This window comes from Aptenodytes patagonicus, chromosome 1 (genome assembly GCF_965638725.1).
Source record: "Aptenodytes patagonicus chromosome 1, bAptPat1.pri.cur, whole genome shotgun sequence".
NCBI classification, from domain to species: Eukaryota; Metazoa; Chordata; class Aves; order Sphenisciformes; family Spheniscidae; genus Aptenodytes; species Aptenodytes patagonicus.
Genome location: NC_134949.1, coordinates 103,758,064 through 103,770,785, shown reverse-complemented (window position 1 = coordinate 103,770,785; position 12,722 = coordinate 103,758,064). Strand labels below are relative to the sequence as shown.

Sequence of the window (12,722 nt, the reverse complement as noted above, 5' to 3'; positions counted from 1 at the left end):
TAAAACAAGACCATCTCCCTGCATCCCTTCCCTGCACCTCACAGTTCGGGCAAGGCACCAGAGCAGGGTTTGGTGAGCTGCTGGTGCACACGGATGTGCAGGCACATTAGCACACACACTCCGATGGGGACTAGTTATATGCCACTGCCCTACAGCCTCTCCTGGACTGACTTACAAATGAATGTCCTTGTGATCTCTGTTGCCTAGACTACCCAAGTCAGCTCTAGTCAGCAGTAACTTGTTATCACCTTTCCTTTATTTGGCCGGGTGAAAATTTGGAAACCAGCCTGTACTTTCAGTGAAAACCACAAAGGAACAATTATTAAATAACAGAACTTAAACATTTCCGAAACAAGCTAGAAAACAGATCTTTTTATTAGGAACAAAATCATCACGGGGAAAAGAAAAAAAAACACCAAAAAAGAACAATAGCTGGGCATGAACACATACAGTTAAAGGAAGAGCACAGGCTGCATCACTTCTCTCCTGACCTCACAGTAACAGAAACCTTTGCCCCGTTGCTGAACGGCATCTTCAGCAGGGAAGGACAGAAAACCAGCCATGTCCTATCTGCCTCATAAAGACATCTCAAGTCTCAGATTCCCATCTCAATGGGAAAAATCCTTCCCAGTCTGGGTTTGCACCAGTGGTGGTGCTAACAGCTGCCAGGGCACCCCCAGCCCTCCCAGGGCTGACAGCAGCAAGGCAGCACTAGGGCAAGCTGGAGCCGGGACGCACCAGCCCAGCGGGACAAGGCTGGCCCAGCTCTGTCACCCTCAGCACCTGAAACGCTGGCATCTTCTCCAGTACAGCTCAGAGCACCGTTCAGCCTTCGAAGCATGTACTGGAGTCGACTGTCCCCTGCCTGCCTCTGCCAGAAATTGCAGAAGAGAAGCAAAGCTGACTACGTCCCCCCATTTCGGTGATGCTGGCCCCTGTTCACCCAGCGTCGCCGCCACTGTGCTGCCTACAGGCAGCTGCCACCCCAAGCGCGCGGCATCACATTTTTGTCATTCAACTCACAGCCTTTGAGGAATGTTTGTACTGAAAGGAGATAGCGCAGCACCATGAGGAAAAGAATTATTATCTCCCTCTTACCGTGGAAAATCTGATTCCTACGGCAGCCTTAAAAAGCAGAGACAGGCTGAATCACCACCAACACAGCACACAAGATCCAAAAATCTTCTAAAGAGAGTCACAGGACAAGGAAACAACAAGAACAACCACCTATGGCTGGGTGTCACCTATGCAGAGCTTTGCCATGTACACAGACATTAAGACTTCCAGGTAAGCATGCAGCCGTCCCACCAGCTCCCCCCCCGGAAGAGAAGCGTTCAGTTTGGTTTTGATTTTGCTGGGGTACTTGCAGACCTCGTTGGGTGGTATTTACAAGGCACACCTTAAATCCGTTTCCAAAGGATTCATGGCACAATGTCAGCACAATATAAAACAGGGACAAAATGACAAGGGAAGAGAGGAATGCAATACACACCTCCCCATCCCTTTCGGCTCCAATTTGTACCATCTCTGCTTTTACTCTACCATGCCTTTCTAGCCCTTTCGGCTAGTTTAACACCAACATGCCTCGCTTCCGACTACCAAAATGCACTTACACAGTAAATACCTTGCCCTGGCAGTGCATCCTGCAGCACTCCCCGTAGCCTGACAGCCCTGCTGCCCCTGGCAGCTTTGCCAGGGACTCAGCTACCTTCTGCCTGGGACCGAGTCCTTGCCCTCGCCTCACCTTGTCCTTCTTCCCTGCAGGTCTACCCCAGCTGCTCCACTCGCAGACCTCCCCTGAGCGGAACAGGACGTGTGTAGCAGCAAGACTTGCCTAAGAGATCCTATAAATTGCTGCTGTCTGTGCAAATAACACAGCACTGAAAAAGCCTACATGCACAGGCAGATGGCCAGCTTAATCAGCTTGCAGTAGCTAAACCATTACACTAAAGGCACTAATGCTTGCACTGATGAACCATCTCAGCATTATAATAAATGTTTCTGCCAAAATTACACACCCAAGCCCCAGGCACCGTTCTGCTGCAAGCAAGCAAGCTAGTGACAGAGCTGTTTTAACTCACTGGCAACCCGAGCAGTTCAGGTTCTGGCAAAAGGTAATCAGTAGCCCCCTGCCATTACAGGGCATCAAAAGGCGAGCAAGCCAGCCTCACCTCCCGGGGTCTGCATGCAGCAGCCCCTACCACCACTCCTGGCCCCACACAGCAAGCGGTGAGGGCCAAATCACAAAGGGCGTAGAGCTCAGAGGAACGATTCAGATAAACACCCGGCACAGCAGATACCTAGCTGAAACCACCATCGAGCTTTTTTTGCAGGGCCTGTGAAAAGTGCCTTGAAATCTCCTGAGAAGAGGCTTTCTCAGGAAATTTCTGGCAGGTCTTTGTTTCTGTCTGGGACTGACACCTCAATCCGCCTGTCATGCCTGCCCCTTGCAGGAACCGCTGGCTGGCAAAGACATAGGAAGGCGTGGGGTGGGCAGGGAGCAGGAGGAACCGCCTGTCTCATTTCAGGCTGTCCTCTAGGGCTCCACAGTTTAGCTGCAGGTCTATTAACAGGCGAAGCATCAAAGAGCTGCCCAGTTTTGTTTGTTAGTGAACCTGTCAGCCCACGGCAGTGCGGCCTTTAAGCCATGCATGTGCTTTTCCCTATATTTTCTTTTTCTTTTTTTTTTTTTTTTAAATGACATTAGCAGGCCTGACACCTCACGTCTTTCCCCTGCTAAAATTTTCCGGACCAATTCTTACACACAATGAGACTACGGGATGCAAAGGACGGGTGTCATAGGCTTCAAGACAGGGTGGAACAGCAAGCATGCCAGATCAGTCATCAGTCGGATCCGGGAAACAGTCCGAGGCATTTTCCTGGCTTTCCACATCAACTATGACCTCTGGGTCTGGCATTTCCTCAGGCTCTATCTCCACTGGTAAGTTTTCTTCCACTAGCAGCTGGGGCTCAATGCCTTGACCAGTCCGGGCAGTGTCTGAAAAAGAAGGGAGAAACAGTTTATAAGTGCCTACGCTATGCTCACTCTCATGGAAATCCTCCTCCCAGTCCCTGATGCTGCAGGCTGCCTAACCCACTCAGTCCCCTCTCCCCAGGTGTCTGCAAGTCAAATTTCAATTTTCTGTGTAACTACTCATTTATTGAGCTGTCCCTCGTGGCTTTAGACACTTTGGTGCTGAAGCTTTCTGGGCTCAACTGCCCAGAATATACCAAAACACCAAAGCCAAATCTATTCAGTTACATCTGAGTAATTAAAGCTGGCTAACAGCACACATTTAATATGTTCTTACCTAAACACTTTCCACACGCACCTCTGCTTTTTACTTATTTGTAGAAAATTTAAATATGGGATACTTTGTGAGTCAAACTGACAATGCATAAATTTTTTATTAAAAAAAAGTTCTACACTTTAAGTATATTAATATTAAACAATGACCTGAATGACTTTTTTTTTTTTCCCTTTCTTGCACTATGTTCACGAGTAGCATTTAATATTTTGAAAGCAGAGCAAAGCAGCATCCATGGTTAGACATAAAGCATAGCTGAGCTGCTGAGAGGCTGCGCATGGTACAGTGAAGGACACCAGAAGTGAAGACAGTAGTGCTGAGACCAGGCTGTGACCTATGTAATGGTGCTCCAGTTCATGATGTCTCTGCTAGACATATTGATGATGGTGCATTACTAGGGAAGGTGTTGCCAGCATTCATGTTTGTGAAACAAAATTGAGGGAAACATAATGCAAAAAGTGGAATATTAATATCAAGCACTCACAGAACAGGAGATTTCTAGAAGGTTTTTATCGCTGCGCTCTCTTGACCATACTGTGCTAAAGCTGTGAGGTTTTATTCTCGATTTCTTTGAAGGATTTAAAATGTGACCGTATTCCCACTTTAGCCGCAATTTAAGGAAATACACAAGCCTCTGACTTTGATGGGATTTAGCTGTGTTTACAGCTCAGCATATTGGTGGGTGCTGTCCTGAAGAGGACTGCTTACAAAAACAATGCTGAGTTTCATAAAATGTTACTCATGAGAAGAGTGTGTGTGTGATAAAATTGCAGGAAAACTGCTAAGTTTTGGGGGGTTGCTGGTTTTGAGATGTGTATTTTAGCACAGGAGATACTGGAACAGACAGTCTGCAGTCTGCTGGTAGTACCCTCTGTGGGATGCTTATGAGACAGCTGCCGCTACATCTCATGGCTGGGTGAGGGCAAGAGCTACCCCCCATGCAGAAGCCGAGCACGAGTAAGGTACTGATAAATGACCTGCTGCAACTTCTGTCGTCTGGACAAGATGCAGCACCTTCCCTCCGCTAGTGAGTCCGAGGCCCCTCTCTACAGTCAGCTCCTCCCTCATCAGCCACACACATCCATTTTGTCCTTCACCCTCCTAAACAAGCTATCTGTCTGACTTCAAACAAGTCACTGGACCCACCAGGCTTTGGAGGGCAGTCGATTTGGGCAGCTTGAGCCTCAACAGGGTCTCCGTTGGGGGGGCTCTTCACACCTTCACTGGAGACCACGGACATTGTTAGTCCGTCATCCTTCTCCTCCTCTGTAAAACAAAAACCAGAGACTTGAAGGAAAGAGGTCCCCCACATCCCAGCAGCCTCAGCATGGTCATTGCGAGGCCAGACCACCAACACATGCTTGCATCTCCTCCTCATGCGGCACTGGCTCCATTCCTGGAGCAGACAGATGCCGAGTACAGAGGGCCATTGCAACCTGTCAGAGACCAGCTTGGCGATGCTGGCAGGATCACAGCTTGAGGTGGCCTCACTGGGCATGGGCAGATTGCACTCAGGGACTGGTGCTGACAAAGGACTGCCATCAGAAGCCTTCAGGTCATTTCAGGATCCGACCTGAATGAGGCTCAGTTTTCTTGCCCATAGAAAAGGTTTTGCTGTGTTTCTTTCTGGCCAGGAGCACGTGGTGGCAAGCGTGAGGTGAAAAAAGGAAAAGTAAGGTTTAATTCAAGACCCCGCTGGTCGTAACAGTTGCCTATCAACAAGCATCTTTCTGCTCCACCAGGTCAAGGGAGGGCTGGCTGGAAGACAAGTAGCCACCCACCTGAGACCAGTTTATGCTGAGGCTATTTCAACCCCAGCCTGCACAAACACAGTCCTCTGTGAGACTCATCCCAGGGGGCAACAGTGTTCTCCACTCACCTGAAGGCACCGGGATGAACTTGTGTTTCCTCTTCATGCAGCAACATATGACTGAGGACACAACCACCACCAGGATAACCGCACCCCCTGCGCACCCTGCCAGGATGTAAATGAACCACGGGTATTGCAGCAGGTCTCCTGCAAGAAGGACATGACGTTGTTAGTTACCAGGGTGGACAAGCTTCTTTCTGCAAACGGGAGAAACCCTGCAGCCAGATTAGAGCATGTCGGCATTACTGTTGCTTTGGTTTGGATCGGGGGAGCTGATGCTGTGAACTGTGGCACATCGTGATTTATGTCACATTGTTTAATTATGGTATGGAATTTTTCGTTAAGATGCTTGTGTGACTAAGCCGCGTGCATTTGTTTCTGCCTACTCTGACCAGTAACATCTAAGGTAGTTCATAAGTTTTAATCAAATTTAACAGGGAAGGTGGTGGTTTGAAAGATACTACATTTCAACAAGTTTTATGAAAACAGGCAGCTGAGAAGAGGAGGGAGACCTAAGCTAGCATCTTCTGCTGAAAGAAAAGCTGCGGAGTCTACCCTCAGAGCTTGTATTAGGCCCCAGAGAATCCACTTAGGACTGCCATGTAACAACTACGCCAACCTCAAAGCAAGTCTGATCAGAGCCTGCACTTCCTCAGGCACCAGAGACTCCAGCCACCCGAGTCAGAGCGGTGGGAAACCGGCTTCACTGCTGCTCGGGGAAGGATTTCTCTTTATTCCCCTTCCCAACCGAGATCACGCGAAACGCCTAGCAGGAGGCGACAACTACAGATGGCTGAGCAGAAGGCCACACACAAGTCAGTGGTAATTATTACCCAGTTCAGAGTCCCTTGCTCAGGGTTGCTTTGACGGGTCAGACTTGCACATACGTTGCTGCTGAGCAGGGCAGCTGGTAGAGGGCATCACAGACTTGCAGAAAAGAGAGACTCGTCCAGACTCGCTCCTTCACTGAGACAGTGTGCTCCAACCTGGGGCAGCCAGCAGGAAAACTCTTCTTCCCATACGAAAAAACCCATACAGCTCAACTATCGCTATTATCCAAATTCCTTAAAACTCCTTAGGTAAACCTATGCCATCCCTTTTTGAATCATTTGGCTGCTTCTTGGCTGCGCACACGCCTGCACAGCACCGCACTGCAGAAACCAACAGGCTCATTTGGAGCTTGTTTTCGAGACCCCAAACGCACAAATTGCTGCATATCCCCAAAGGCTGGGAAGTGTTTCTAACGTTCCAGGACATACTACACGCTGTCATGGTCCACATACTCACCAGAACAGTAAAAACAACTGTAGACAGGTGCTCCTGTGTGTGAAATCACACATACTCGAAGTATTTTCGGAGTGCTTGTTCCAGCCTCTTTAGAAACAGTTATCAAGTTCAAAAAATCTATACTCAAAATTAAACTTTCAGCAAATGAGAAATCATTTCCCTAATAATTTTATTTTCTTTTTGATGAAAGCTTAGAGAATATTGTCAAAGGCATAAATATATGTTGGAGATATTTTTTCCTGAATATTTTTTCCTAAAAATTTGCCATTTGTTAAAAAGGTCTTTTTGAGATATAATATTGTGTTAAAAATCGGTAGTAAACAAGTAATAAAACAAGTAATGCATCAATAAAGCCTTTTATATACATTGACTTGTTAACTTCTGAATCCTCTGCTTTAGATCCTGTGTGATCAGAGCCCTTTGGTGCCTGGGAAGTTTACAGTATTTCTGCCAAATTGTTTTACACTAACAATTATTCAAAATTAATTTCATCAGCCAACAGGTTGCCCAAGTAGGTGCTTTTACATAGGTCTTATACCTACGGTGGAAAAACTATATTCAGCCCTTTGCCTGGAACAAATAATAACCCACAAAAATAATGAATTAGTCTTTAATTAATTTAATTGAATTCGTTTCTCTCTTCAATTCATTTTACTAGTATTCAGAATTGCTTTAGTTCACTTTTTACAAATGTGGTTGCATTTGGTGACTAAAAAGTAGAATCGCTGCTACTTTCTTGCTCCCAGAGCCTTCCAAATACGTGTTCGTGCACGTGTCCATCCCAACAGAGCTATCACTAAATTCCCCTGTGGGCTTTTCAAGAGGAAATGGGGAACCGATATTGCACCCAGGGGACTGGGCAGCCACCCAGAATAAGCAATGGTAGTTGTCAGCACTCGCGTGATTTATCACAGGGCTTGATTGAACAGCTCATGGATGTTCGCATCCTCATTCCCCAGTGCCTCAGCCAACTTGGGTCTGACTATGCTGAACAACCTCTGACCAATTTAACTGGACAAAATTAAGATCACCGCTCCACAATCGCAAATGCCAAACTTGTACAGATTGGCCAGTGCCGCCAACGCGATCAGGCATGAACAGCCCACGGCATTTCTGCTGAATGCCAGCACACGTGATACAGGGTTTATGTCCGTAATTTTGCTTTCACACCAACTGTATGCCAACCATAGAAGAAAAGACAGTATCTGCTGTGGAGTTGGAGCGTCTCAGACAATTTCTAAAATGCTAGGTGCTATTGCACAGTACAATTTCTCTAGTAGCAAATGTGATTAAATTAATTACAGCTAAATTAGTCAAAAACCTTGTGGTTAAATTATGCCACCCTGATGTAGTTTTGATGACCATCTTCGCTGCCAGAGAGGAGAAAAACCTTCACTACTAGAGATGCAAGTGAAATCACACCCAAGGTTATCTAATTTTTTTTTTTTTTTAAATAAATATAAGCTTACGATACAGACCAGTGCTTTGCATCATGAGGTTCTGGCAGTTCTGACCAGTCCTAGGATCCGGATTTTCTGTCTCATTAAACTATGGCCTGATTCAAGCAGAGTACTCGGCATCTATGGATAGCTTGCAAATGGATAAAGTCACAGCCTTCTCACAGAACTACATATCCGAGCAGGGACATGGAGGGAAAAAACCCTGCATTTCTTAAGTAAATGACTGTGTCTTTACCCCACCTCTGATGGTGTGGGGCTGATGGAGAGACATTTATATAGACCGGTAAATCTCTGTGCAGCTGGCCTAGATAAGGAGAAAAGAGACAAGGCAAAACACCTCAGCTGAGTCCAGCAGCAACAGGACTGAACTAGCGGAGGTGTTTTTACAGGGACGTTGCAGAAACTGGAAGGCCATCTGGGTAATGGATGAATGTCAGAGTAGGAAGCAGCTCGTGTTTCTAAACCGGCACAGAGGATCGGTGCGCAGGAGGATGCAAGGTCTTCATCACTGGGAAGCAGGAAAACAGACAGAAAGAGATCCATCCTTGCTGCAGGGTTGGGTAAAAGGACCTCCTGAACAAACTTTCATCCCTTCTGTGGTCATAGGCTGTGTCAGTCTGAGACACAGGAGGGAGAAGGAAGTGAAGGGGACACTTTCTAAAGGGAGGATGTGGTAAGTCTGGAAGGCAGCTGCCAGAGGACAGAAGAGTTGAGTATTATGCAGACAGCAACAACTCCTTAGTTTTCTGCTGCAAGACACCAAAAGGGAGATTTTCCGGAGACGCCGTTACTCACCATAGCTGCAAGACAGCACAACGGGCCTGGTCCTCATGACGCTGTTCCCATGGTAAACCTGACACACAAATTCCCCAGGCACGGTTTTGTCCAGGCAAACCTCCTTCTCACCATCCTTAATGCAAGCCTCAGGGGCACTCAGCGTGATGCCATTCAGCAGCCACCGAAAGCTGGTGCTCTCGTTGCTGGTCACGTTGCAGGACAACTCTCCAGTCCCATTAGGGAAGCACCGGATACCAACGGCCAGCTCTGGTCGCACACAGCACGGGGCAACGGGAACAGGGAGGAAAGAGAGAGGTGAGGAACCGACTCAGCAGTGAACATGAGCTGGACAGAAGCTTCCCTTACCAGCAGTCTCACTACCACTGCATTTACTGGTAGCCAGGGAGCACAGAAATAAGTAACCGGACTCTTCAGTGCCTGCCCCCAGCCCTGAAATGCTTAGCAGTGCCCACCCAAGCCTGCTAGTGACTCTTGGTCCCCGTTTTGGGGATGCCACAAAAATCTGGCGTCTCTTCATTTTCTTTATTGAAATTGTAAAAGCAAAAAAAGCCCCTGATCTGAGAGGACGGTGGAAACACCCAAAGTATCTGCCAGCCAGAGGCTTCCTCTGTAATCAGCAGATAACCGTAGCTTCAGAGGAGACTCAGCCCTCTCCTCCACCAGAGGTTTGTACTTTTGCTGTCACTCTGCCTCTTCTTCCATTTTAGAGAGGGACTAGTACAAATCATGCCCAACATAAGTATCAACACCAGACACCTGCAGTTAGATAGGATGACCCAGACTAGGACAATTTAAAACGAAGTAATGAATCATTGATCTTACTACATTTTCCTGAATTTCTCTCTTTCAGTCGACTACAGGGAGCCAACCTATTTCCTACATTTGCCACTTTGCAAATACAGACTAGACAGAGAAGTGGTATGGTTTTATGACAGTAAGAGTCACATTGAGAACGTCTATGCAAACATCCATGTAAATGAGCTCAGAAATCACTTTCTTCAACCAGGACATCACCTTCAGCTAAAATTCACTGCCTCCAGGAATACCTTTGCTGTGAATTTTTTTCCCTGACTTAGGTGTGGCAACAGAACACAAGGAGGAGACAAAAGTTCCCAAAGCAAATCTACTGAAATGGAGGTTAAACCCAGGACACTTCTCTGCAGTCTTTGCCTACTTCCAGTCTAAGCCCCTGATCTTCGTGCCAAGGAGTCACATCTTTGACCTACACTCTGCAGCAGTTCCGCCTGTTTGCGCCTGAAAGGTGTAAGGATTCATTTGTCTTCACTGAGACCAGTTTGCTCAGACATTTTCATTACAATTTCATACGCTTCAATTTCTCTTAGAAGCTTGTGTAAGTGAAAGCCCTGCAAAAGGAACGGTGAAGATGAGGCCAGAAAGCAATGGTCGCTGGCTGCCTGGAGTGCTATTCAGCAGGGGGGCAAACCCATTTAAGCCTTCTCCATATTAACCCAAGCAATGAGCTGGATCCTGTACAGAAGCGACTTTGTTTCTGTCTTCTCACCCCGCAGGTGGATGAGCAGGCACACGAAGGGGAGCGGCAATTCTGAGGCCACAGGGAGGACAGTAGGGAGACTGGCACGGTAAGGTACTTATCGCTGGTCTCTGAAAAGACCCAGAAGATGCTAACCGCCAAGCTGCTCGGGGGCAGCTAAGAATCAGAAAGTCACACCCGGATTACTTTAGTACCTTTCCTCAGCTGCATGAAGCAGGGGAAAAACTCAGCACAGCTCAACCCAGACCTGCACAGAAGTCCAGTTCAGTTTCAAGAGCCAAGTCAGGTAGGGTTAACTCCTTAAGGAAGTATGTCCACAGGCAGCAAAATGCTGTCGGTCAGTGAGAGGTTTCATGAGAGCCATCAGGAAGAGTACTCTGGAAATGGACTGAAATCTCCAGCTACATGTCTACATACCGTAGGCTCAACTTCACAAACACTTCATGCTGCTGTCTCTTACATCAGGGAAAAATAGCACGTAGCTCAACTGACCGGCTACTTCAAGGAAGGCTCAACAGACAGGAGAGACTGACAACATGGATGCAAAAAAAGCATCCCTCAGTTTACACTCACCATTACTGCTCCCTGAGGTGCCAGAGGCTTACAAAGCTGTTCCGGAGGCACCTATAGCTCCTGCAAGCTCAAGCAGTCTCTTAGGAAGAATTTCAAGGCACCAGCTTCCAGCCAGGCTCACAAGTTCAAAAGCTATTTGTTGCTAAGAAGGCCACTTACCAAATACTTCCAGTGTAAAAAATCTGGTGGTGTTGTGAAAAACAAACTCGTATTTTCCTTCGTCCTCTTTCTCCACACTCCTCAGCACTAGGGAGCCATTCTGCAAGTTCAGGCATCTGCCAGCAGAAGTGCCGCACTTGGCCAACAAAGTATCATTTAAGACATCTGTCAAGCATCTCACATCCCTCTTGCTCATTTTGGAGAGGTTCTGCAGACTTTGAATTCCCACAGAAAAGACTGCTGAGCCACCGCTGAGCACACCGGTCCAGGTGACAGAGCCTGAAAGGAGAGACACGGAGTGTGGGCAGCGAGCTTGCCGTGTCCATCCATCCCCCCTCGGCTGCCTCCCAGAAAGGTAAATGCCCAGGTGAGACTTAAAAGGAACAGACCCACCCCTAGTGACAGGCTGGGGTCACCAGTAATTGAAAATTAGAGGAGTGGGAAGCTTTCTATAAAGGCCAACTTTCCCCCCTGTTAACATGGGAGTGGTGTGCACGCCATGCGCACAGGGCGACGAAAGGCTGAGCAGCTGGTCTTTTCTCTCCCCAAATTTGACATGACCATCTACCACCCCCCCTCAGAGCTGAGAGGCTGTGCAAAGAAAGATCCTCAAGGCATCAATGCCATGGATCTTGTACAGAGGGTAGCAAAAACAACGGCTGCCTGCACAGCTGCTTTTACCCAAAGACTAAGGTCGCAGTTTTAACTTGAACCAGCCTCCCAGTATCCTTGCACATTATTAAGTTGCTGCACGCAAACCAGAGATGGGTAAATGGCAGGGCGACAGCAGCTCGGGGACTAACCCAAGGTCACACCGAGCATTAGGAGCAAGACCACATTGCTCTCCAGCCCCTCCAGCCAGCGTTCTGCGTACAAGGACCTTACGGTCTCTGCTGAAATGCTTTTACAGATGCAGTACACTGAGAAAGTACTATATTGCTAGTTATCATTTGTTTACTAAAAAAATAATCTGTCTTACTTTGGTCTGACTGTCCCTTTCATGCATTAGCAGTTACACTATTTGATGTCTCCCCAAACCTGGTAGAGTCCTTAAAAGATCTTGGAGCAAAATTAAGGTGTCTGCTCATCTAGGCAAATCTGCGCCAACTTCATAAAGAAAAATCCCACTTACCATGCGTAACAGTTGTTATCACCAGCAAGCACTGGAGAGTAAAAGGACAGCTGAAATCCATTTTAAAGAGCTCCTTGAATCATATGCTGAGAAGACGATCTGGCTACAGAGCACAATGAATATAGCATTCAGGAAATGATGTCAGAAGCAAGAGTGGAAAAAAAAAAAGAAAAGAAACTCCATAGTGGACAGATTAAATAATGTTTCAAAATAGACCTGCCAGGTTTTGGGTGACTGAACTCGGGCTGAACCAACGCGAGCCACAATGTGCTCTGCAAAGTCCTGCACCTTGGAGCTAGCTGCAAGTGTGAGAATAGGGCTGAGAGGTGAGGAGAGACAAAAATATCTCCCGGTCAGCTCACCCCATTTAGGAAGATGCTAACGCCGAGACCGGGCAAAGGTGAAACACCTATTTCTTTCATCCTTTTCCAGTTTATCAAAGTACAGCATCCCCACCCAGGGAAGAGAAATCAGTCCAGTCAGATAAAGCACCGTACATGCAGTGTGCTGATTTTCTGAAATACCAACAACGATCAGTCACGGAGAGTCTCACCAGCAGGAGGTGTGGAAGAAGGCTCTCCCTCTGTACGCAAAGGCTACGTTGCCAGCCTGAACTTTGCCA

General features: G+C 47.3%; 1 protein-coding gene across 1 annotated transcript; it reads right to left on the bottom strand.

Moving 5' to 3' along the window:
• Positions 1 to 364: 364 nt before the first annotated feature.
• On the bottom strand, positions 365 to 12,174 carry LOC143166757 (uncharacterized). The gene is made up of 6 exons (XM_076351473.1): positions 12,101 to 12,174; positions 10,969 to 11,247; positions 8,721 to 8,969; positions 5,188 to 5,325; positions 4,455 to 4,574; positions 365 to 2,998 (listed from the first exon to the last, which is right to left on the bottom strand). The coding sequence occupies exons 1-6, from the start codon at positions 12,159 to 12,161 to the stop codon at positions 2,838 to 2,840; spliced, it is 1,008 nt and encodes a 335-aa protein (XP_076207588.1). The 5' UTR covers positions 12,162 to 12,174; the 3' UTR covers positions 365 to 2,837.
• Positions 12,175 to 12,722: the final 548 nt, after the last annotated feature.

Excerpts from the sequence above, each read along its gene's own strand:
- LOC143166757 (XM_076351473.1), bottom strand. The coding sequence starts at position 12,161 with ATGGATTTCAGCTGTCCTTTTACTCTCCAGTGCTTGCTGGTGATAACA. Across the intron at positions 8,970-10,968 it reads TTTTACACTGGAAGTATTTG|AGCTGGCCGTTGGTATCCGG; the intron begins GTAAGTGGCCTT and ends GTGTGCGACCAG. Across the intron at positions 5,326-8,720 it reads TGTGCTGTCTTGCAGCTATG|GAGACCTGCTGCAATACCCG; the intron begins GTGAGTAACGGC and ends TCCTTCTTGCAG.